We start from the raw sequence: 25,363 nt of genomic DNA, 5'->3' as shown, positions 1-25,363 counted from the left end.
GAGTATCTATACCCTCAGGTGTATTTTAAGCTCATATATTATATCAGTTACTTTGCTGAAATAAAGCTAAGTAATAATTTGCCGTTGGCACTGGATGCTATTTACAATGGACAGGCTGTCCAGTATCCCATGAATACTAATGCAGTTAGCAACTTACGAACATAACCTCAACCAATTCCTGGTACCTTTGGGTCTTTGAAGTCCCTAGGATTTTATAACATCACAATTCCACAATGCTACATAATGAATAAGTTCATACAGGAGAATTTTGTCAATTTAGACATTCATTTAATGGGGAAAAATATTAGCTTACCATTGGAGAAGTAGAAATGCCTTTACAAATCAACTTTTGTTGATGCTGCAACATTCACCATAATGGCTTCAGCACTACTGCATAGTGCCGTGCATGTCGGCTAGATAGCTACTGTACATCAGGCGTGATTGTTGCTGCCATCCCTCACTAGTTTCTGAAACTATTTCTAAAGAGGACTTAGAAGTCCCGTCAGGTTTCCAGGTAACGTGCAATTTCTGTAATGGATTTTAAATGGTGGAATTTAAAATTCCTGTCAGTAAACAAAGGGTTAAGTAAATTAGTATGACAAGCAGACGTATCTCAGTTTACTAAATGTTTATTTATTTACTTATTTATATGTTTATGTATTTATTTATTCGATCACCATTTTACAACGACTAAGACTCTTTTCATAATCGTAATAATCGTAGACTTGTCCAAAATATCCGTACGATGGCATTAGTGTGTTTTGCGTTGCCTCATTCTCTTAAATACAAGAACAAAACGTGCGTTCTCGTATTCGTTGATTGTTACACAATGTCACTTGTGTAATATTTCCTTGCAAGCCTGTTGGATTCGTCCAGAGTGAAGATAGGAGAATACTCCAGGAGAATAGCAGCTCTCAGACGGTTGTAGTACAGGATGGAGCCAAGGTAAGACACGACAGCTCGCGGCGGGAATGGAAGGCGTAAACGTAGCAGAGAGGCGATCAGTTCCAGTATGAAGGCCACCAAGTACGCCAACAGAGAGGGTACATACCAGCGGGTCAGCAGACAGCGAGGAGGAGCATCTACTGAGGACGTGACGCGCTGAGCAAAATGCAGCAAGTCACAAGCAGGAGTATCGTCAGTAATGAAGACAGGAAGACCACCAACTCCCGAGGGCCGCAGGAGCAACACATCTTTGGCTCGAAGATGTGCCCAGGCCGCGTTACCTACCACAAAACCAATAAATATTCATGTTTGTTATTTCAAGTATCAAAATTACTTGCATCGTAATACAAGGAAAAGTGAGTTGGCTGCATGACGCGAGTGGTACAGCACTGAGGTTACATAAGGGAGTCAGGTAAATGACGAAACTATACTTAACAATGGCTACGGACACTAACCAAGCTCTTTCCCATCCCAGTGTTGTAGAGTTAAACGCTAGATGACCCAATATGGGGTTCGTGGTAGCTATAGGACGCAGTGTGTACAAATAATCAGTGTCAGGGACAGATTCCCGACAGCCATCGTGCGGTCTAGCTCTTGCACTTCAAAATCATGCAACCCGTTCCAGTGGAGAAAATATTTTGTGGAATGGACTACAAACATTTTTCTTAGGGTGATGTTTATAGACAAAAAAATCAAATTAATTTGAGCCCAGACCACGGTACACGACGCGTTTGGAGGGAACATGGTAATACCGCGCAGGAGGTGGTGGCATTACACGGGGTCACCGTACAGCTCTCGTGGTTCAAGGCACGCTAAATGTTGGAACGTACAGGGATGACATTCCCCAACCAATGCTAAACTGCATTGCAAGCATTGAAAGACCTTCATCTAAATGGATAACAACTTGCATGTAAGTGTGGTTATAATTGGGGGTGTCGGTGGCCACCAGCACCACATTCCCCTGGGAGAGGACTCCGCCACACGGAATGTGCCTGTTACGACCTCACTTGGCGGGCGGTTTGAAAAGTAGGGCGGTTGGCTAAGAGTGTACCCTTAACATCACACGTGTGCAGACTTAACCTCACAGATCCCGGATTCGACCCCAGGTCTAAGGGCGTTAACCTCCCGACTACCCTTCCCTACACCAGCTAATTGTGCAGACTTAACCTCACGCTGACGAGACGTTAGCCTAAACAGCTGCCCTTTCGTACACTAGCTTGTTGTCTAAAGGTGTCCAAAATCCAGGCCATCGGACCCCAATATGGTATTTATCGCTAGTAAAGTAGAACTATGGTATTCGTCACGTTACAGTACTAATCGAAAGTAGTATAAACTCGCTGTATTCCACACATTATGGTACTACTCACAGGTAATGTAAACGCACAAGTAACGCAGACCTATGGTGTTTCTCACATTCCGGCGCCACTTATAGGCAACGCAAACCTATGGTGTTCCTCATATAGGTGTACTAATCACAAGGACTCGTACTATCCCGTGGTGTTCCTCACATAGTGGGTACTAATCATAGGCAACGTAGTCCAACGGTGTCGCTCATATATTGGTACTAATCACAGGCAACGCTCAGACCCGTGGTGTTTCTCACATAATGGTATGGTACTAATTACAGGCAAGGTAAGTCCGTGATGTTCCGCATGTAGTGGTACTAATCACGAGTACTGTAAACCCCATCATGATTCACACTCTGTTTCTACTAATTACAAACCTATTGTGTACCTAACATAGTGGTACTACTCGCAAGTAAAGGCGACCCATGGTATTTACCTTGTCTTGGTACTAACTAAAAGTAGTCTCATGGTTCTAATTCGATCATCCCTTGGTCACCCCTTTTAGTTGCCTGTTACGACAGGCAGGGGATACCGTGGGTGTATTCTTCGTTGGCGTCCCCCACCTAGTGGCGGATACCTACACTACCTTAGCGGCTACTCGTTTTACTAATAGGACTTAATACATACGCTTTATTCATAGGGGTGTAAAATCAGAAAGCGAACTCAGGGGCTGGGAAGTTAACTTGGAACAAGATGGCGGCACGGGACTAGGGAGGTAGTGTAAGTCTTAGTACACATGCTTTATTCATAGGGGGCGTAACGTTGGGAGATTTGAGCTGAACATGGAACAAGATGGTGTCTGTGCTGACGCGTAACGCGCTGTTCGATTTTTAGTGTCTGGAACACTCAAATTCATATTTGAATTTTAGAGCTTATAGATTTGAACTCTACAGAATTATAGTAGCTTTTAAAATTGTTGATATCACCCAGAGACTTAACCTTTGTGTTCAGAACACTCACTCGGGTCGTTAAATCTCTAGCTATGTTTAACACTTAGGACAAGGTAGCAGGGCTGAGCACGTAACATAATGAGGTCACACTGTTTTCACATGCAGTGATCACGTGGACCTGGATATGCATAGTTAGACTTGTTTGCTATCTGGCTCTCTCTCGCTCTCTCTCCCTCTCTTGTAAATTCGTGTCTTTATATATGCTATTAGCAGGCATTTTTACTTAGTCAATAAGATAATGTGATAGAGAGTTGCTCGCTTTGTAGTTCATCATGACAAGGACATTGATAGTTGTTGTTCAAGGCTTTAAAGTGAACGTAAAAAGATTTGTGTTCAAAGAAGTAACTGCGTTGGACTGCACTGTATTGTGGGCACCAAAAGTCGTGAGTTTAGTATTTAGCCTGCATTTCCTTTACTGTTTGCAAACGGATGAAGATAAAAGGCATACACAATGGGTGAAGAGGCGTTTAGGACTTCGGTGAGAAGGAAAAGGAAATCCTTATCGCTTTCTAGCTATGATCATGAACGCCCATTTGTCAAGAGCAGATCTATTGTTTGTAAAGGGTTGTGAAGAAAAGGAATGGCTGCGCAAGTATGTGAAGTTTTCTATCTAAATGAATTAGGATGGCCACAATTAAAAACTCCATCTGTCTGTTCATAATATTCTCCGTTCCATAGAAAGTAGGAGGAGGTCATGCATGGTGTGGCCATGGGAAGTTCTCTCTCTCTCTCTCTCTCTCTCTCTCTCTCTACTGTTGTGGTAAATTTCTTCATGGAGAACTTCGATGAGAAAGCTTTGTCGTCGGCAACTTGCAAACCGAAGATCTGGTAGCAATGTGGATGATACATTAGTTGTCTGGATGGAAGGTGAAGACAATCTCGGTCATTTCCTGGATCACCTTCATCGCCAGCGCCCTTCCATTTGTTTCACCATGGAAATGGAATCTGACGGAAAATACCACTTTTAGATGTTCTCGTCACCAAGAAAGAGGATGGATCTTTAGGACACAGCGTTTATCGTAAGCCTACACACAGCAATAGATATATCCAGGCAGATTCTCACCATCACCCTGCCCAGAAACATGGTATCCTTACAACTCTAACTACCAGGGCTAGGAGGATTTGTGAAGTGTCTGCTATACAAGAGGAAATTTACACCTTGAGAACCACCCTTGAGAGCAACGGTTACAGCAAAGCTTTGATCTCTACTGTTCTGAAACCGACGCATAATCGGACGTCCGTTAAGAGATAAAAGATGTAAAAGAACAGCTTACCTACCTTACATACGTAACACGACGGGTCGTATTGCTAAAATTGCAAGAACCTGGTATATACAGTGTTCCCGCACTTGTGGCAAGGTTTATATTGGACAGACTTCGAGAACGATATGTACTCGCATTAAAGAATATAACAGGTGTATCAGACTCAACCAACCTGATAAATCAGCTGTTGATCGTCATGCGTTTACACCAGGTCATGATGTTATGTTCCAAGGAGTGGATGCTCTTACCCGTATAAAACAATATCGCCCCAGAATCGTAAGGGAGGCGGTTGAAATACGTAAACACCCAGATAATTTCAACCGAGATACCGGCTACAACCTCAGTGAATCATGGCTACCTATTATCAGAACCATCATAAAATGATGCTTTACTGTTGCCATTCGTTGTCCTAGCATGGGGATAAAACGGCGCCCCTATTACATCTTAGAGCACAATTTTAAATTCATTGTTGCTTTCTCTCAGCAAACTTTGATGCGTCATGTTTCATTTTTCTGTTTTCTCCTGATGAAGAAAGGCAAGGTTCCTTTTGAAACGCGTTGGGTGTGTTTATATAGTTCATTACATAGCATAAACCCGAAATATACGTCATGAAGAGAGATTAGGATGTTTTGTTTTCTTCGATATAGAATCCTCCTTTGATAGGCTGTCCTGAAAGATGGTGAAGTAAATGAGTAACAGGATTAGTAAGCTTAACTCTGCTGATTTAAAAAATTCTGCGCTCCAGTTAGGGGTGTATCCTTTTGCGAAGATATATTTGTGCTTGCTGATGAGAAAAAAATCACCTATGTGAAAGCGATGGCGACGTGGATGAGATGTTTTGGTTATGTTACGAATAGCATCTCAGCCTGGTGTATTCTTGGTAACAAGACGTAGCTTTGTGCCGATAGTGCGATGAGGCGTGTCGTTGTAGGTACACGCAAGTATAGGTAGGAGATCAATCCAGCGATAAAAGACTTCAACTGTAAATGTTCGCCACATCATAGTTTTGAAAGTACGATTAAAGCGTTCTACAACGCTTGCTTTGAGATTGCTGTACATCGAATAGTGATGAATGCCGATTGACTTGAATAGTAGAAAAAACTTTGTTGTAAAATTGTTTACCTTGATCAGTTTGAAGAAGCCGTGGGCAGTGTTTTGATTGTTGAACACTACGTTGGAAAGCGTCTTTGACATAAGCTGCTGTCTTAGAACGCACTGGTTCTGCAAACGTGAACATAGAGTACAGATCGATGAGAGTAAGTGGATACTGATACTGTTTATTGGTATTACATAAGGAATCATTTATACTACGTCAGATTGCCATGGTTCATCCTTTCCACCTGTAAAGACACGTCTGCGACAGTAGATGCGTAGAGCTAGTTTATATAACTCGTGTGCAATGCTTACCTTAACAGGCGATTTCTTTTTTTTTTTTTTTTTTTGCTAGTTGCTTTACGTTGCACCGACACAGATAGGTCTTATGGCGACGATGGGACAGGAAACGACTAGGAGTGGGAAGGAAGCGGCCGTGGCCTTAATTAAGGTACAGACCCAGCATTTGCCTGGTGTGAAAATGGGGAAACCACGGAAAACCATTTTCAGGGCTGCCGACAGTGAGGTTCGAACCTACTATCTCCCGAATACTGGTTACTGGCCGCATTTAAGCGACTGCAGCTATCGAGCTCGGTCACAGGCGATTTCTTGCTTTGAGGAGCCATCACTAAATAATTCCCGCATGACGTAATTTATCTTCTCTTTCTAGAATCTCTGATGGACGACATGTGCGGACGGCATCCTAAGAAGCTCTTAGAAGTTGCAAACGTTCTAAGAGGAAGTTAGGGTCGTTCCAGTAACTTACGTCTACATAGGGTTACAGAGGCTTGTAGACAGAATTGAGACCACGTTCAGACTGTCGATGCGAAACAAACAGCTTAGAAATAAAATCACGGTACTTGCGACTCTTGTTTGCAATTACAGCTTCAGTCCTCTTGTAATTAAGTCGAATAGCGTCAGAAGCAAAAAGTATTGCTGTATATTTTTAGGGTCATCTTACGAAATTACACCTTTTTCAGGTATCCGAGGAAAAAAAAGAGTTCTAAAAGACCTTTAGTAGGTTTATAAGTTACACCTTTTACGATGAGACTGTTAGCATTAATCTTAACATTTGCATTATCCATCCGAAAACAGTCGTGTTCATAGCGAATACCGGTACCGTAGGTTGTGTCCGTTTGCGCTCTATGGAGTTTTTCTATGTAAGGTGCAAAGAGTGAGCCGTAGGTCTTTTGAATAAATGTCTTTAACTGATCACGATACTCTGGTGTGATCAGAACGTCAGACAAGGAAGGTAAATCGTGTTTTGATGTAGTAGATATTCCAGTAGCAACGTCTGCAGTTAAAAACTTAACTCGTTTGGATGGTAAAGAGACGTTAAGGTCTACTTCCACGTCCTCTTCTTCTTCATCCTTAGCCTGCTTCTCTCCTTCCTCATCTTGCTTCTCTTCTTCTTATTATAATATTCTTTTTCAGGCATCTCCTCTTCTTCCTTCTTATAGTTTTTAGATGTTTGCACACTAATAGAACTTGCAGTAGACCCAGACGATGAACTAGAATTAAAAATCTCTTTTAGTGGTGTACCGAGTTCCGTTTTCAAAAGAAAATCAGTATTTGCTTGAATACGTTTATGCTCCTAAAATTTACGTCGATAATTGTTTCGCACACAGATACTACGTCGTGTAATTTGTTTACTTGATGTGGACATGATGTCGGTTTTAGATCAAGCGCAGTCTGTAACCGCCGTGCTGATGCTTATAAAATGATCAAAGCCCATGCGATACTGTCCGCGATGAGGTATACTTTCTTTATCAATAACTAAGTAGCCGTAAAGTTGTGATGACGAACATGTAGTACACAGTCGTTTAAAATTATTAAATGTCTTATCAATGTTAACATGATCGTCATACACATGTCGCATGTTGAGTTCATCATGTCGAAAAAGCACAATGATATTAGCATTGTCACGTATCAACTGTTTAGGCACACGAGAATGGGTTTCATATAAGTAAAACAATCTACACGGGGAGAGTTGGCCTTGCGGTTAGAGGCGCGTGGCTGTGAGCTTGCATCCGGGAGATAGTGGGTTCGATTCCCACTGTCGGCAGCCCTGAAGATGGGTTTCCGTGGTTTCTCATTTTCACACCAGGCAAATGCTGGGGCTGTACCTTTATTAAGGCCATGGCCGCTTTCTTCCAACTCCTAGGCCTTTCCTAACCCATCGTCGCCATAAAACCTATCTGTGTCGGTGCGACGTAGAGCCACTAGCGGAAAACAATCTACATATTTATGACGTCCCATAATAAAGTCTGTATGAATAACATCTTGCTGTTCTGTAGTGACATCGTCAAAGATTATAAGAGAATTGGGTAGCAAAACATCTGATGGCAATATTTGCTCACGCCCATTAAATTAAAATATCTCAAACTACCTTCTACGAGATCTTGTATAACAAGTTGTAGAATAGTATACAACGGTTGATAGAGTGACTTAGCGAAAATGTAAATGGTTTGGAAGCGTACGCCATTTGAAATGGTAATAACTGTAAGTAAAAGATTTGTCTGGCCAGATTCTGATAGCCCAATTATGATACATCGGACTGTATAGGGAAACAATGCTCCATGACGACTTTACATAGTTGTAGCAGAATTCGGTAGAAGAAGTGACACGAAGTCACTAAAAGGTAGTGTGTCTTGCTGCTTTATAATATCCATGCTGACTGAATAAAGAAGTGTCACATTATAACAATATATAACGAATAACACAACAACAAGTAACTATCATTTCGTAAATCGCTGTTGACGAGAGAAGTCTTATACAGAATGGCGAAACAACGAAATCCTGACATATGAAAAAGAAAACTAAGACTGTTGGATGGAAAGAAGTTGTAAAGGCTGCACGAAAAGCTATTCGAGGAAAATACAACCCACAAGTAGCTATTACTAAAGCACTAGGCGCAGCTAGAGTGAAAATTTATCTTAAGAGTAATGCAATGTTTGGCAATCGTGCTCGAATTATTTCTGTACCGAAGCGAGGTGGATTCCTTCCACCGCTCTTTGTAGGACTAGCGGCTTTAGGATCTCTGCTAGCTTGCGCCAGTGCTGTAGTAAGAACTGTTAAGGCTGTAGAAGAGGCAATGCAGCAGTTGAAAGAGAATGAGTGTCATAAAAATACGATGGGAGCAATCGCATTGCGAGGTAAGGGTGTACACACATAAAAACGGACTTGATATCAGAATCGCCAAAAAAAGGTCTACTGAATGCACAGCCACATCGAGATCGAACTACGTATGTCAAACGACAAGGAATTTACGATAATCGCGGTGTGTATATGCGTGATCAACTACCAGCATGCCCACGGAAACGTGAGAGAGCTGTAATCAACTTAGACGACAGTCATGGGCCTGGAACTCATTACGTTACCTACGTAAAACCTAAAGTATGGTATTTCGATAGTTATGGAGACTTACTCCCTCCATTTGAGCCCATACGATACTTCGGAAGCAATGCAGACATTGTTTACAATAAAAACCGTGTGCAAAATTTCAATACACACATGTGTGGGTGATTAATGTTCTTATATGAAATCCAGACTGCAGAAAAAAGGCAATAGTCTGCACGTGATGGCGTACGTTGCAAGAAGGTTCAGTATACGAGGAGGAGGACCTGAAACAACTGTCTACTTTAATCCACCGATCGAACTCAATCATCGGCTACATAGTCTTGAACTAGTATCATTAGAAACATGCGTGATGGCAGAAAAAAGTTCTACTCAAATGAGTATGTCCTAACCCAGCCGTTAGGCACTAATTCTGTAGACGATATTCATGAATACATTTAAAGTGTGTTGATTGAACAGTTTGGTGATGAGAGTTTGATTATCAATAAATATAAGTTCTCTCTTTCAGTGAGCAGCATCACACATAACTGGGTTATTGAATTTTCTTTCAAGATTGACTTAAAATCGCAACCTGATTCGATTGGACCGTTGCTCTTATCTTCATCAAGAGAACTAACATCTAACGTACGACAGGAGTCCGATAAATCTATAACACATTTCGATGACCATCATGTAAGCATCACTTGAGATATAATTAGAGACTTGTATAGTAATCAACAAACATCGCACGTCCTACATGATTTTATCATTACAGAATAAGGTGGTTACAATATTTGTGAGAAACCGTCAGTTTTGCTTTATCATCGTATGACTGTAAAACACATCAGTAACATTACCCTTAGATTTGTGAATAAACATAATCAGCAAATTAATTTAGATCGTCACGTAGCTTACAAACTTCAACTTAAATCAGTATGAGACAAATATATAAAACACTGTGACAGCGAGGTGACATATCACATGTTTGCGAGGAGTCATCAAGTTAACTGATATGCATAGGCAGATTCTCCAAGACTTAAGTTATACACCATTACAACACTATGGAAGAGATGCTAGACATCATGAACACAGTAGAAACTCAAGAAGGTGTAGTACTAAGTGAGCACCATTCTTATCAACCTTTTTACGTTTGGGCTTAATTGAAATGATGAAATTCTCATCATTATCGATCAGCAGGGTACATACACTCTAACTCATGAAAGGTAGGTCTATATATCGAAGGACGAATAGATAAGGCTGATGGGAGTGGGCCGAGCACATCTCAACTAAGCGACCATGGTATAGCTTCTCTCTTTCCTGAGATGCGTTATGAAATAAATAGTATTGAAATAGATAGATCGAGAAAATCTGGTGTTACAGTTGCAATGAAACTCTACCCTTCTTTTAGTGTTGAAGAAAGAAATATTTTACGAATGGCAGAATGGTGTACAAAAGTTGCCAACAACTGGATGATTAATGAGGTCGGTACTTTTACAGGTATATTACGAGGGCGAGTCAATAAATAAGTCGCAAAACTGAATTGAGGCAAAAATAATCAAAGTAACTTTCTGACATTTATTTCACTTTTCCACATATTCACCCTGTACATTCAGGCACTTATCCCATCTCTTTACATGACCTTGAAAGCCAGCAGCAAAGAAGTCCTTTGGTTGCTGTCGCAGCCAACGTGTAACCTCATAGATGACGGCATCACCTGTATCAAAATGACGGCCACCCAAATGATTTTTAGGGGCCAAAACAGGAAAAAATCACTGGGGGTCAGGACTGTACGGTGGATGTTTCAAGCGGTTGCAGTTGACACCTCCGCAGGTCGACCAGGACGCTCCCCATCTCTGATGCTTTTCCTTCCATAGTTAAACTTCTGGATCCGGTTGAATACAGCTTTCCGTGAGAAACAGTTTTCACCATAGACGGTATCCATTTCACGATGCACTTCTTCTGTGGACAGTCTTTTGGCCCACAAAAATGCACAACTGCACGCTGTTCTTCTCGTGTACAGTCATGCAGCACATGTGCCATCGTGCACAAAGAGCCTCTGACTGACTGAGTGTCTTCGAGATGTCGTACGACAAGCATACATATGCTGCCATCTGCTGGCAAAACGTACGCGTGTATTTTCAAATGGTATAAGGCACAGACATGTTTGCGACTTATTTATTGACTCACCCTCGTATCATTAAAATATATTCCTGGCTTCGCTGAAGATTATAGACATATTACAATCAACGCAAAACAAGAGCTAATTCTGATACGTGATCGCAGTGATTACAATGCTCTTAACGCAGCAGTGGTATCTGCAGACTCAAAAATTACCCTTCAACATATCCTGTGGAGGATTCCACATGTAATATTATCTGAACGAGAAAAACTTCGATTGCTCAAAATTGTAGAACATGATACACCATTACCAATACGTTTTCGAATCTGGAAGCTGCATGAATGTCCTGTGTTATCACCTACAAACAATCATAGTTGGGCAGTAAAAACATCATGTTTCAATGAAGAACCTCTGTAAATTATTTATGGACTTCAAACGGATCGTAAATTCAACCATAATAAAGATACCTCTCCGTTTGATCGCTGAAAATTAAGAAATATCAGACTATACCTCAACGGAGTTACTTACCCCTACAAAAACATGGATATTAATTTCAAGGAAAGTACATATGTTTTGTAAATTTCAACCATCATATTACCAGAAAAAGGATCGCCCGTTATCTTCTCCTAAATAATTTAAAAATAAAGCAACGACTGTAATTATAGACCGCTCTTTATCATGAAGAGTCTATACAAGAATCTCCTGTCGATATTCGTCTAGAATTTGAAACACCTTCTGAAAATATTACTGCTAACACTGCAGCCTATTGTCATATTATTCACATGACTGATGTCACCATCCATTATCGAATATCGTCACAAGACTATAAAAATAATATTTCTACTTCATTTTATTAGTGTGTGTGTGTGTGTGTGTGTGTGTGTGTGTGTGTGTGTGTGTGTGTGTGTGTCCTTCTCCTTCGAGTATCATGAATACGAAAGAAGAAAGCAGAGGCGATGAAGTAAAATCTTGCACTGAACCTAATGATACGCCAGTAAGTAAGGCTATTACAGCTTTATATCAACATAAACGCTTACGCTGTATGGCGCAGAATTTGATTATGTATTTACAATCTGGTTCTCTATCTACGTACGCTGCGTACAACATACATTCCCTCGGGAAATGCCCATCTTTCCATTGTAAGATGTCATTAGACGTAGCCACATGCAGACGTTGCCAGCAACCCAACACGAATTGAGGTAAAAACGGTAATACCGACTGGGATGGACCAAACCAAATGATTGAGGACTGTAGACTGTTTATGCGTGAATTAAGTAATGCATTTTAAAGCTATGTACTTTTAAAGCTGTATCTCAGATGTATTAATATATGTGATAAATAAAAATGTTATTTATTTCGATAAGCCTATGCCTTTATTCGTCACTCCTAATACATCAATCTACGTTCTACTTTCATCAATGAACATATCCACAGCTATTCAATATACATTTCTTGCATCGTGCTAAGGTAAGTATTATTTCAGCTATCCCTTTATTAGTCACTCCTAATACCTCAATCTACTTTCTACTTTCATCAATGAACATATCCACAGCTATCCAGTACACATTTCTTGCATCGTGTTAAAGGTAAGTATTATTTCATGCATACACCTTAAAGGATTATTCTCCAGTTACATGTCTTGAAAATGTCGTCAGAATACATAAGGTAATTCTTAACATCTCTTGTTAGGTATCCGGTAAGTAGCGCAAACAGTTCTCAGATCTAAACACAAGGGCTTAGTCTCTGGATGATATCAACAATATTGTAAGCTAGTATAAGTCTCTAGAGTTCTAATCTACAAGCTCAAAAATTCAAATATAAAATTGAATGTTCCTGACACTAAAAAACGAACAGGGTGTTACGTGTCAGCAGAGACACCACCCTATTCGAAGTTCAGCTCCATCCTCCCTTACGTTGCTTCCCAACGTTACACCTATGAATAATGCATATGTATTAAGACTTACACTATATCCCTAGTCCCATGCCGCCATTTTAATCTAAACTCAGCATCAAAGCACCACTAACGTTAACCTGTACCATGTCTCACCTCGTATAGTTAGGTTAAGTCTTTGATCGAATCTCAAACTTGAGTCTGTAACGCCCTTGAAAGGATAAGACAGGCGCCAAACCCGTGCCTGTTAGGTTAAACTAGCACTCCTGTCCATAATCACGTTGGCAGTTAGGTTAATCCAGCACACATAGGCATCAGACTTAAGTCTGTTAAGCTAACGTCTTTGTAAGGTTAATCCTAGGGTCGAATCGAGGGCTTGTATGGTTAAGCTTGGAGTCGAATACGTGCCAGGTAGTTTAGGCTTACACTCAGGAGAAGTAGTAGGTAGTCATACAAATCAAATCAATAGTAGTAATATATACTTTTCCTCCTTTCTTTTTTACATACTTATCTATTATTGTTTTCACTACAAAAATATTATCTGTTGTCCTCATCCTTTCTCTAAAACCTGCTTGCAGCCTCTCCATAATCGATTCCCCCTCTGCCCACTTCATTATCCTTTTTGCTAACACCCCTGTATATATTTTACTTAATGTATCTAGCAACGTTATACCCCTGTAGTTGTTAGGGTTATTTTTATCTCCCTTCTTCTTATAAATTGGGCAGATCACTCCCTCTTGCCAAGATTTTGGGAACTCGCCTCCTTCAAATATTTTGTTAAATAGTTTCGCCATACTTTCTAGGATATCCTTATTTTGCGCCAGCTGCTTCCAAAATTCGTTAGTGATACCCGAAATCGCTCCTGATTTGCCTTTCCTGGCTTTCCCTAGTACCTCCCTTATTTCTTCTTTCGATATTTCCTTATCTAATGCCTGCAGAGTACTCCCTAGCCCTACCGATATACCAGTATCGTTTAATCTCGGTCTCCACCTATCTTTAGCCTCTAATAGTTTCTTATTGTGCTCCACCCAGATAGCCTGACTTATTACCGTCTGCCGCGGCAGCTTCCGTATTCCACAAATCCCCTTAATTGTACTCCAAACTTTTCTACTATAATTCTGTTTTGCATTGCTATTTAATTCGACAACTCTCTGTTCCTGCCATTCAGACTTAGTTGCATACAGTAATTCCCTATATTCTCTTCTCAAGTTACAGAATCCCATCCTATGGTTTTCTCCCCCATGCTTCCGAAACTCTTTCAGTGCTTTCATCACTTCATACTTTTTGTGCCTGCATTCGTCATTGTACCAGCCTTTTCCTATTATATTCTGCCCCTCCTTTATCCTCATCTTCTCCCCTGCCATCTTTACAGAATTTTCAATTATTTTAACTGCTGTACTCGTTTGGTTACTCTCGATCATTGAATCTATTCCAGCTTTCACTATCTGTCCCATTTCTCCATCATAATAATTCATAAACTCGTTTTTAGCTCCTCTCTCCACCTATATTTAGTGACTATCTTTTCTTTGTATTTTATCATATTGCTTGTTGGTGTCTTACCCTCTCTAACTTTTATTCTGACAACAATTGGAAGATGATGAGACTCGCCCCCATTCCTTGACCTCCATACTTTTAATCACAGGCAACGCATTCCTGGAGCATAACGCCAAGTCTATGCTACTGCCCCCTGTTTCCATAATGTATGTCAGGTTCCCTGATTCGTCGCCATGCCACCATCCATTCAAAATATATAGTTCTATCGTACCACATAGCTCTAGCAACTTTTCTCCGTTTCTATTATAACCCTTATCCTGGCTCACTCTCTTTTTTACATAAACAGCTTCTGTCTCCTTGTCATATACCGGTTTCTGGTCTGCAACCCTCGCATTGAAATCCCCCATTATTAGAATGCCTGTATCCTCAAAAATATTTTGTACTCTATTGATTTCTAATGCCAACTCATCAAAGAAAACCTTTTCTCAAATGGCGAGGTTTCAGGAGGGTTGTAGACAAAACCAATACATAAGTCTGACTCATTTTCATCATACATCTTTATTCGGACCCACATCATTTCCTCCATTTCTGATTCTATCTGAATTAATCTAGCTTGCAAATCCTCCCTAACCATCACCATTATCCCACCCGGGTATCTGCCCCTTTCGGTTCGTCTCTCTTTTGACTTATAATAGACTGTAAACTCTCCTATTTCTATAATAGTTTTCGGTGGAATCCAGGTTTCCACACATGCGAGAATATGCAAGCTATGTAATAACTCTTTAAAAGCTTCATTCTGTAACTTACTCCTAAGGCCTTCAATATTGATACACCCTACTCTTATCTCTAGTTATGTCTTTCTCCCTTGTCCCTCACTCTGGCTGATCTTCTTGGACCTCGTAATCCTTGTTACACCTAGATCTTCAGTGTTCTCATCTATAGTGTTAACACCTTCTCTATCAAGGCTACCCTCATTTGCATTACCTTTTCTGAGCAAGAAGTCCTTGATACTCACACGTCTGCGTTTCTGTGTTGCTTCTTTCAAAGAGTCTGCACTCAGCTGCCTCTGAAGGTCGCCTGGACTGCCTTCACTAATCGTTGTCTCAGCATCTGTTACTTCCTCTCTCTGTCCTTGTTGCTTCGCTGGCTGGTTGTCCCTTGCTGCTCCGCATTCTGCTGTTCTCAGCTGCCTCGTACGTTCACCTTCCTCCTCGACCAATGTACTCGTTGTATTGTACATATTCTGTAAATGCTCAACTCCCCAAGTCCTCGTCCAGTTACTGTCTACCACCACTAATTTGTTGCGCCTTATGTAGGCCCTTAATCCTTCACGTCTAGCTTTGCCTAGGTGAAACTGTAGCATTTTCTGGTTCCTGAGGGCTTCTTTTTCCATCTCCTGTTTGACCCATATGTTCTCACCTTTCAACCGGCTTGTACTATGCAAAATCTTTCTCACTAGTAGGTTTGATACAAATCTCACTCTCACTGGTCTCTTGCCTTTTGTTTTCCCCATTCTCTGTAGTTCTTCTATATCGGCCTCTCTGCAGCTAATCTTCATCTTCTCGTTAATTAGCTCCAGCACTTTGAATAGCAGGTCTTCTTTAGTGTTCTCTGGTAGCCCATATATAAAAATATTTTTCTTTCGGGTTTCCTCTTGTCTTTTTTCTCCTGTCATCTCAACTCTTTTATCTCTTCCTCCATTCTCCTCACCTTATCCCTCAAACTTGATATTTCTTTATTATTTTGGACCGCCCTTTCCGTCACTTTTCCTATCTCCTCTTTCACCATTTCTCGTAGATCGCTAGATTGCTCTCGTAATAGCTCTCTCATTTGTTCAGTTTGGGCCTTACTAAATTCCTTTATCTTCTCCATGTCTTCCCAACCAACCATATTCTCATGATCAGGTCCAGGGTTCATCTCGACCCCTCCAATAACCAACAACACTGCCATAACTGATGCAGCCATCAAAATTGAAACCAAACTCACCTGCTGTCTGGTTCTGCCACTCATATTGCGCCTCGTATTCCTGCCTCTACCGTGCCAACGACCTATCGTCGCCCGGTACAATTCTATTGAAATCCCCATGTCAGCACTCACACACTCAACAACCTTCCTCTTCGCTTGCACGATTACAACTGAGGTAGTCACACGCTACTAACTATATGAGGAGGATGAATTAACTGCATTTTCGAATTGTGTAATTCTTGTGTATTTCCTTCCGGTTTTCAGTAATTAACAGCAGTTTTCATCCTGTCAGAGTGTTGTAGGAAAAAATTTAGTACAACAAAGTAGTGCTGTAGTGTTGTAGTAGCCTAAATTAATTACCTTATTGTCGTGTGACCTCTGTGTACTATCCTAGGCAATATTTCTTTCCTTTCATTTTTATTTTGCAAAGAACAAGTTATTTTAATTTTCCTCTTCATTTTTTCCAGAAAGATTGGCTCAGGGGTGAAAGTGTAGGAACAGTGGATGTGAACATGTATTAAGGAGTATGAAGGAGGAGTTGGTGAGTTTGAGGGAGATAATTAGAATTATCTCAGAGGACAGGAAGGAAATTAGGCCTCACTCAAACAATGTACAGGATACAGTAGGTGTAAAATAGGGATGGGAAGGAAAGGGGGAATTGTAGATCACAGATGGTCTAATGTTTAAGGGGAAGGAGAATGCAGGCTAAGTGCCCTTTTCAGGATCAGAATTCAGGAACGGTGTCTGTGAGAAATCAGTACGAGTCACTGCAGGTAGTACAACAGAGGGAAAATGAGGAACAGGGAACTGTTGCTGAGAAGTGTGGAAGTATGAGAAAAGAGAAATGTAGAACAGAGGATAGGAAAAGACAGGTGGAATAGGGTCATGGGAGGGAGAAAAGGGAGGAGGCTGTAGCTTCTTCAGCAGTGAGCAAAGATAGGGCTGACCAGGATAGGACGGGATCAAATGAGGTGGGTAGGGTTGAGGCTCTGGTCATGGGGGATTCCTTTGTCGACATGTGGGGAAGTGTGTGGAAGAAACAGAAACAGGGAAGAGAGTTATCCAGAAATTAGGTTCAGGCAGATGCTGAGGAATGTAGAAGAGAAGAAGGAGGGAAACGAGAAGGTGTTACAGTTTCTTATTGGTATCAACAACGCAAGGCAAGCAGGTATAGTTGGGGACGGGTGGGATCTGGCAAATACAGCACGGGTGAAGTATAAGGAAGCGGACATTGTTATCAGTGGAATACTGTGCATTAGGGATACTGACTGGAAGGTGATAGGGGATTTAAATTAAAGTATAAAATGGGGATGTGGGAAACTGGGAGTGAGATTTCTAGATCCTAATAGGTGGGTAGGAGATAGGGATCTGCGCTCAGATGGCTTCCACTTAAACCACAGCGGTACATATAAGTTAGGAAATTTGTTTAGAAGGGTTATAGGGAGGTACTAAACGGGGTGGTCTACGGAGCGGTGATAATGGTACAGTGATCTGGAAGTCAAGTAGTGATGACATAATAATGTTATTGCTGAACTGGGGAAGTATTGTAAAGAAAGGAATAGAATTAAGTAATTTAATAGATATATACTTACCAGATATTGTAATAGGAGTTGAATCATAGCTGAGAAATGATACAATAGATGCAGAGATATTATCACGGAAATGGAGTGTGTATTGTTGAGATAGGATAGCAATGGTAGGAGGTGGAATATTCATTCTGGTGAAGGAAGAATTTGTAAGCTACGAAGAAGTTAAAGATGACGAACATGAAATTCTAGGTGTAAGACTCATCTCTAAAAATAATAGGCAACTTCATAGCTTTGAAACTGAAGGAACTTACAAGGAAATTGAATCTAGCAAAGAAGTCAGCTAAGGAAAACATGATGTAAAACATAATTGGCAGTCATATAAATTTTAGTGAAAAATGGAGGGGGTGTATAGGTACTTTAGGGCAGAATAATTTTCCAAGAAAGATATTCCAGGAATCATTAATGAACAAGGGGAGAGTTTATGCGAGAATCTTCAAAAGGCAGAAGTATTCAGTCAGCAATATGTAAATATTGTTTGTTAGAAGGACAATGTCCATATAGAGGAGGTGACTAATACTAAAGAAGTGTTAAAATTTACCAATGATAACAATGACATTCACAGTAAGATACAAAAGTTGAATACTAGGAAAGCAGCTGGAATTGATAAGATTTCGGGGTATACACTAAAGACAATGGGTTGGGATATAGTACCATATGTGAAGTACTTATTTGATTATTGTCTGCGTGAAGGAGCTATACCAAATGAATGGAGAGTTGCTGTAGTAGCCCCTGTGTATAAAGGAAAGGGTGATAGACATTAAGCTGAAAATTGCAGGCCACTCAGTTTGACAGGCATTGCATGTAAGTTTTTGGAAAGCATTGTTTGTGATGATATTAGACATGTTTGCGAAATTAATAACTGGTTGATAGAAGGCAGTTTGGGTTTAGGAAAGCTTATCCACTGAAGCTCAACTTGCAGGATTCCAGCAATATATAGCAGATATCGTGGGTTCAGGTGGTCAAATGGATTGTATCGCGATTTATAGATCATCGGTAGGTCATGGGAGACTACTGTAAAAATGAATGCAATCGGACTATACAAAAGAGTGACTTGATCTGTTGCTATATTTGCAGAAAAGAGAACTCAGAGAATTAGAGTATGCGAATCTTAATCTGACCCTGTAATAACTGAGAGAGGAATTCCTCAAGGCAATATTATTGGACCTTTATATTTTCTTGTATATACCAATGATATGTGTAAAGAAGTGGAATCAGAGATTAGGCTGATTGCAGATGATGTTATTCTGTACAGGGTAATAAATAAGTTACAAGATTGTGAGAAACTGCAAAATGACCTCCATAATGTTGTGATATGGACAGTAGGCAATGGCATGATGATTAACGAGTGTTACAAGTTAGGATGTGTGTTTCACAAATAGGAAAAGTCCTCTCAGTTTTTATTACTGCGTTGATGGGGTGAAAGTTCCTTTTGGGGATCATTGTAACTACTTAGGTGTTAATATATATGAAAGACTTCGTTGTGGTAATCACATAAATATGATTGTAAATAAAGAGTACAGATCTCTGCGCTTGGTTATGAGGGTATTTAGGGGTTATAGTATGGGTGTAAAGGAGAGGGCATATAAGTATCTGGTATGACCCCATCTAGAGTACGGTTCCATGTATGGAACCCTCACTAGGATTACTTGATTCAATAACTGGATAAAATCCAAAGAAAAGCAGCTCGATTTGTTCTCGGTCAATTCTGGCAAAAGAGTAGCGTTACATAAATGTTGCATGTTTGGACTGGGAAGACCTGGGAGAAAGGAGACGAGCTGCTCGTCTAACTGGTATATTCCGAGGTGTCAGTGGACAGACGGTGTGGAATTGCATGCATCTTATATGTAATAGCAACTTATATCTCAGTGAAAAAACACAGAAAACTGCATTACTAATTATCCTGGAACGAATTTCAGTGATGATTTTAGTAGACTTAGCACGTTTATATGTAATAGCAACTTCTGACTCAGTGAGAATAGCACCGGGAATTTACCTCAGTCCTTATTTCCCGAGTACATCTCCTCAGTGATGAGGAAAGCAACGGGAAACTATCTCACACCTTATTTTCCCTGTACGCATCTTCAATGATGCCAAGGCCATTTATAACAGCTGTTTAAAAACTGAACACACACTCACACAGGGGGAACTATCGGATTTAACATCAAACCGATCACTATGTACGATGTAAATACATTTACAGATGCAAGCAATTTAGTATGTATACCACACTCGTGCGTGACAGCAACTTCTGGCTCAAAGAGACGAGCAACGGGAAACTACATTACTTCTTCCTGAACATACTTTATAGATGAGTAAAATGTTACTTTCTATGTTAAGAATAAAATCCACAAAGCAAACGCACCGAATTATGTATTCTTGCTCCGTAAGGAAAGCAACAGGAATCGTCTAGCCTATTAAAACAGCAACAAGAAACTTCCTTACTCTCTGCGAAGAAGACAACGGGAAACTACTTAGCCCTTTATTTCCCTAGTATTTCATTATGCAGGGAAAGCTCGTACTACTGTAGTTAAGATATGTAGCTTCCGTCGGTAGGATTCGAACCTACTATCACTTAAATGCATGCGTACAGCAGCATCGTCAAGATCAACTCCCTAGTCCCATTAGTACAATGTGTGTAGCCACCATATTGTTCCAAGTTCAGCTCCAAGCCCTTGACGTCGCCTTCCAGAGGAGGAGGAATATTTCTGCAGTCGCTTAGCTTCGAGCTTCAAAGATATTACGACGTTTCGCTTGGAATTGAATCCGTGCCTGTTAGGTTGAGCTTGCACTCAGGAGGAGGAGGTAGTTATACGCTACTAAGTCTACGTGGAGGAACAGGAGGATGAAAAGGAGGAAGTCTAAGTCTACGAAGCGGAGGAGGAGGAATAACTCCGCAGTCGCCCAGGTTCGAGCCCCAAAGATGCTTCCCAGTGTTACACCCCTATAAATAAAGCATATGTATTAAGCCTAACACCTCCTCCCTATTTCCGTGCCGCCATCTTGTTCCGAGTTCAGCCCAGGGCCCCTAAGGGTATCTTTCAACATTACGCCCCCTATGAATAAAGCATATCTATTAAGTCTTACAAACCATCTCCCTAGTCCTATTAGTTCAAAGTGTAGCCATTAAGCTAGTGTAGGGAAGGGCTGCCGGTTAGGTTAATGCCTGTTCATCGTGAGGTTAAGCTTCCACAATTACCTACGGTGTAAAGTCATGTCCGAGTTGGAGTAGGGAAGATCAACCGGTTAGGTTTACGCATCGTCGGTGTAAAGTTCAACCTGCACTTTTAGCCAGGATGTAGGTAAGGGCAACCGTTCAGGTTAACGCCTGATCAGCATGAGGCTAAGTCTACACTCCTAGCCGTTAACATCATGTAAGTTTAAGCCTGCACCGTTATGCGGTTAGCCTTGGCATCGAAATTAGGTCCGTAAAGTTAATGCCATTAAGCCCGGGGTCGAACCTGGGGTCTGTAAGGTTAAGCCTAGACACGTAGCCAGCGTAAGCTCATGTGAGGTTAAGAGCGCGCTCTTAGCCACCCGACCTATTTTTCAAGTGTTTCACGAGATTAAACATGCACTCTTTGTCATCACATTCCATGAGGTGGAAGTCTCTCGCAGAGGGCCGAAGGTGGAGGTGGCCGCAGAACTATCCACTTATTACTACTCAGACGGTTCAGGCCCCGGCAGGTCTTCTGACCCCAACATGGCAGGTTCGATCCCGGCTCAGTCCGGTGGTATGTGAATGTGGTCAAACATACCAGCCTTGTGCCGGTAGAACTACTGCGGAATTAAATTCCAGCACCTCGGCGTCTCCGAAAACCGTCAAATGTAGATAGGGGGACGTAAAGTCTATAACATTATTATTATTACTTATTATTAGTAGTAGTATTATTATTGCTCAATAAACTCAGAATATCTTATATATATGTTAGAAGTGAAAACAAAAATCCACAGCCTGTTTGTAGTCGCTCAACCAGGTTAGAAATAGAATGAAGTCCCATCTAACAGAAAAGATAGGATATGTGCCAGCTCTCGAAGCCTGTTATGCTCTTCTACGGCAATGATTATTGATTGACAGATAAAATAAAATCATACTGTAGAGTAGAATGAAAGATGACAGAAAAACCTGAGTTTAGAAAACTACTGAATGCCGACAGTAGGAGTTCAAACCCACTACCTCCTGCATGCAGTCCTTAGTCTTTATTCAAAAAGAGACCCCCGAATTTGCTCGGTGTAAAACTATGTTGCTGACAATAGAAATATATACTCACTATCTCCTAAATGCAAGCTAATAGCTACAAAACCATAGAACACCTTTAGAGCTTATTTCAATAGTAGGCCTATTTGAAAATGCAGAAGTAAGTCAGACTTGTGCCAGTAAATCTACTGACATGCAAAAGGTACAGCCCCAGCATTTCCTAGTGTAAAAATAAGAAACCACAGGAAGCCGTTTTCAGTGCTGCTGACAGTGGGGATCGAACCTACTATCTACTGCATGCAGGTCGTTGACATAACTGAACTACAGCCCTCAGCATATTCTTCGTCTTAAACTATATTCATGGCTCTTGACAACGGGGGATTCGAACTTATTGCCTCTTGAGTTCAAGCCAGTTTTTCATATTTGAAGTATTTAGGATCTGTATCGTCTCTCAACATTCAGTATAGCAAGCTTCCGTAGATTGAATCAAGGTGGCGCAAAGGAAATGCATGGAGTATGTTTGCAGCTCCCAAAGTTGCAGTAATCAGATACATCCGCTTCCCCTTCTACTACTGTACAAACAGCATGTTCAGGTGCATATTTATTCCTTAAGCGGCTCGATAATTTTTAAAAGACAATCTTAAGTAATAAACATTTTTACTTGTTTTGCGAATATTTTGTTATATTCAAGGTAAGTACAGTGTAGCACAATTTGTGCGTTCAATTATTTTTTAGCGATGTGACGTACAATTCCGAATTTAGTGTCTTGGAGTTCGATCTTTGGCTTACTCGGTAGGGTGTGCGTGTTTCACTTAGAATTTAAAATAGCGCAAGAACCCCAGATTCGTTTTTTATGCGTTGAATCGTAAACAGCTCTACTCTTAATCTGTTATAGAGGACATAGACATCACTGAAGAAGCGTACTAGGGAAATAAGGAGAGAAGAAGTTTCCCGTTGCTTTCCTCACCGAGCCGCTTAAGGAATGTGCTGTGTTTGCTTTGTGGATTTTATTCTTCACATAGAATGTATTGTTACGCATTTATAAAGTGTGCTCAGGAAGGAGTAATGTAGTTTCCCTTTGCTTGCCTCACTGAGTCAGAAGTTGCTATTACATATAAGCGCGCTAAGCCCACTAAAATAATCACTGAAAAGGCGTACTAGGAAAATTCGTAATGTAGTTTTCTGTTGCTTTCCTCACTGAGACAGAACTTGCTATTACATATAAGATGCACGAATGTACTAGAGAAAAAAGGAGTGATGTATTTTCCCGTTGCTTTCTTCACTGTAGCAGAAGTTAGTATTACATATGAGTGTGCAATTCCCTCTAAAAACGTCACTGATAAGGTGTAAGCGGCTCAAAGGCAGTACATACACATGCAATGATTTTCTAAAATCATGAATAAACATCCCTTTTACTTGTTTTATGTATATTACGTTAATTTGAAAGTAAGTAACTTACTGTGTAGCTGTATGTGTAACACGTACACAATTTGTGCACTCAGCATTTCTTTAACGATGTGCCGTTCAATTCCGTATTTAGTGTCTTGTGTACGATTTTAGACTTAACTCGGTAGGGAGTGCGTGTTTCGCTTTGAATTTAAAAGTGCGCAAGGACCCCAGATTCCTTTTCTTATGTGTTGAATTGTAAACAGCTCTACTATTAATCTTTTATAGATGACCTAGACATCACTGAAGAAGCGTACTAGGAAATGAGGAGTGAAGTAGTTTCCCGTCGTTTTCATCATTGAGCTAGACTACGTAATGTATTGCGTTTGTTTTGTGGATTTTACTCTTAACCTAGAAAGTAACTTTTCCTCGGTCATTTATAAAGTGTAATCAGGAAGGAGTAATACAATTTTCCGTTGCTTGCCTCACTGAGCCAGAAGTTGATATTACATATGAGTGCAGTATGCCTGCTGAAATGCAGGCATCTGTAAATGTATTTACACCATATCTAGTGATCGGTTTGATGTTAAATCACATAGTCTCCCTATACATGTGTGTGCGTGTGTGTTTGTACACAGTTTTGAAACAACTGTTTTAAATAGCTTAGTCATATCTAGCTAACTTGCGTATCAATGCATCCACGCAGCACGTAAAAGATCCCTTGCGGGACAAAATTCCGACTCCACTGAAAATAAAATTTCCAATCATGTATCTTATATTGTGTGTGTTTTACCGTAAATAGTATGGAAAATATTATTTCATACGTACGTTTGAAGATCATGTTCCAGTTCCAATACTTATCAATGACGTAAGTATAATACGTAAGTATATCAGACTTGTCAGTGTTAACGAAAATGCTATTTCTAATAATTTATCTTATATTGTGTTTCCTTTTACCGTAAATAGTATAGAAAGGAACATTTGCTACCCTAAGAATACAAACTTTGTTTTTAAAATATATATATTTAGCTTTAAAAAAAAATTGTTCCTCAGCAAGCTGGAAGAAAATATAGCCGTGTCTAGCTGAGTCTGGCATACTTCAATGCATGTAATTGTAGTCTTAGCTGCTAGAGTTGCAGAGTTTCTGAAAATGTATCATCTAGCTAGCCTGCGTATCATTGCATCCACGCAGCATGTAAAAGAACTCTTGCGGGACAAAGTTCCGACTCCACTGAAAATAAAATTTCCAATCATTTATCTTATATTGTGTGTGTTTTACCGTGAATAGTATGGAAAATATTATTTCATACGTACGTTTGAATATCATGTTCCAGTTCCAATACTTATCAATGACGTAAGTATAATACGTAAGTATATCAGACTTATCAGTGTTAAAAAAGAAAAACGTAGCCTGTGCTCATTGTGCATGAGTTTAAAGATCTAATTCTTGAAGGCTTCACCTAATTCTGCTACTAGAAGGGGTTCAAATCGGCCAAGTCACAAGCCTCTTTAGAAGAGCCGAATCGGAAGTGCCCCTTTGAAGGAGCCGAATTGGTTAGGTGACCTGCAAGTAAGCCAAGTCAGTTAGTTTGGACGAGCCGAAACAGTTAGGTGACTACGCACGAACTCTAACCTAACCTCATCTCACACATGCTCTTTTACGTCTCTCCTTGGAAGAGCCCATTCTGTTAGGTGATTTGAAGTTGAGGTTAGGACGCTATTATGACATGATCACCTGACCTTGTTACGGGAAACGCTAACCTAACCTCACACACGTTCTTTACAGAATCCTC

At 40.5% G+C, this 25,363-nt stretch overlaps 1 protein-coding gene across 2 annotated transcripts in view; it reads right to left on the bottom strand.

Moving 5' to 3' along the window:
• Positions 1–714: 714 nt before the first annotated feature.
• The window catches only part of LOC136863168 (3 beta-hydroxysteroid dehydrogenase/Delta 5-->4-isomerase type 2), a 200,454-nt gene continuing 175,805 nt past the window's right edge, over positions 715–25,363 (bottom strand). For both annotated transcript variants that reach the window (XM_067139521.2, XM_067139522.2), the window contains one exon: positions 715–1,226. In XM_067139521.2, the coding sequence (XP_066995622.2) occupies positions 823–1,226 (404 nt within the window). In that variant the 3' untranslated portion in view covers positions 715–822. The remainder of the gene's footprint in view (positions 1,227–25,363) is intronic.

The sequence above is a fragment of the Anabrus simplex genome, chromosome 2 (assembly GCF_040414725.1).
Source record: "Anabrus simplex isolate iqAnaSimp1 chromosome 2, ASM4041472v1, whole genome shotgun sequence".
Taxonomy (NCBI): domain Eukaryota; kingdom Metazoa; phylum Arthropoda; class Insecta; order Orthoptera; family Tettigoniidae; genus Anabrus; species Anabrus simplex.
The sequence above is the reverse complement of the archived record's forward strand: the minus strand, read 5'-3'. Positions and strand labels throughout refer to the sequence as shown.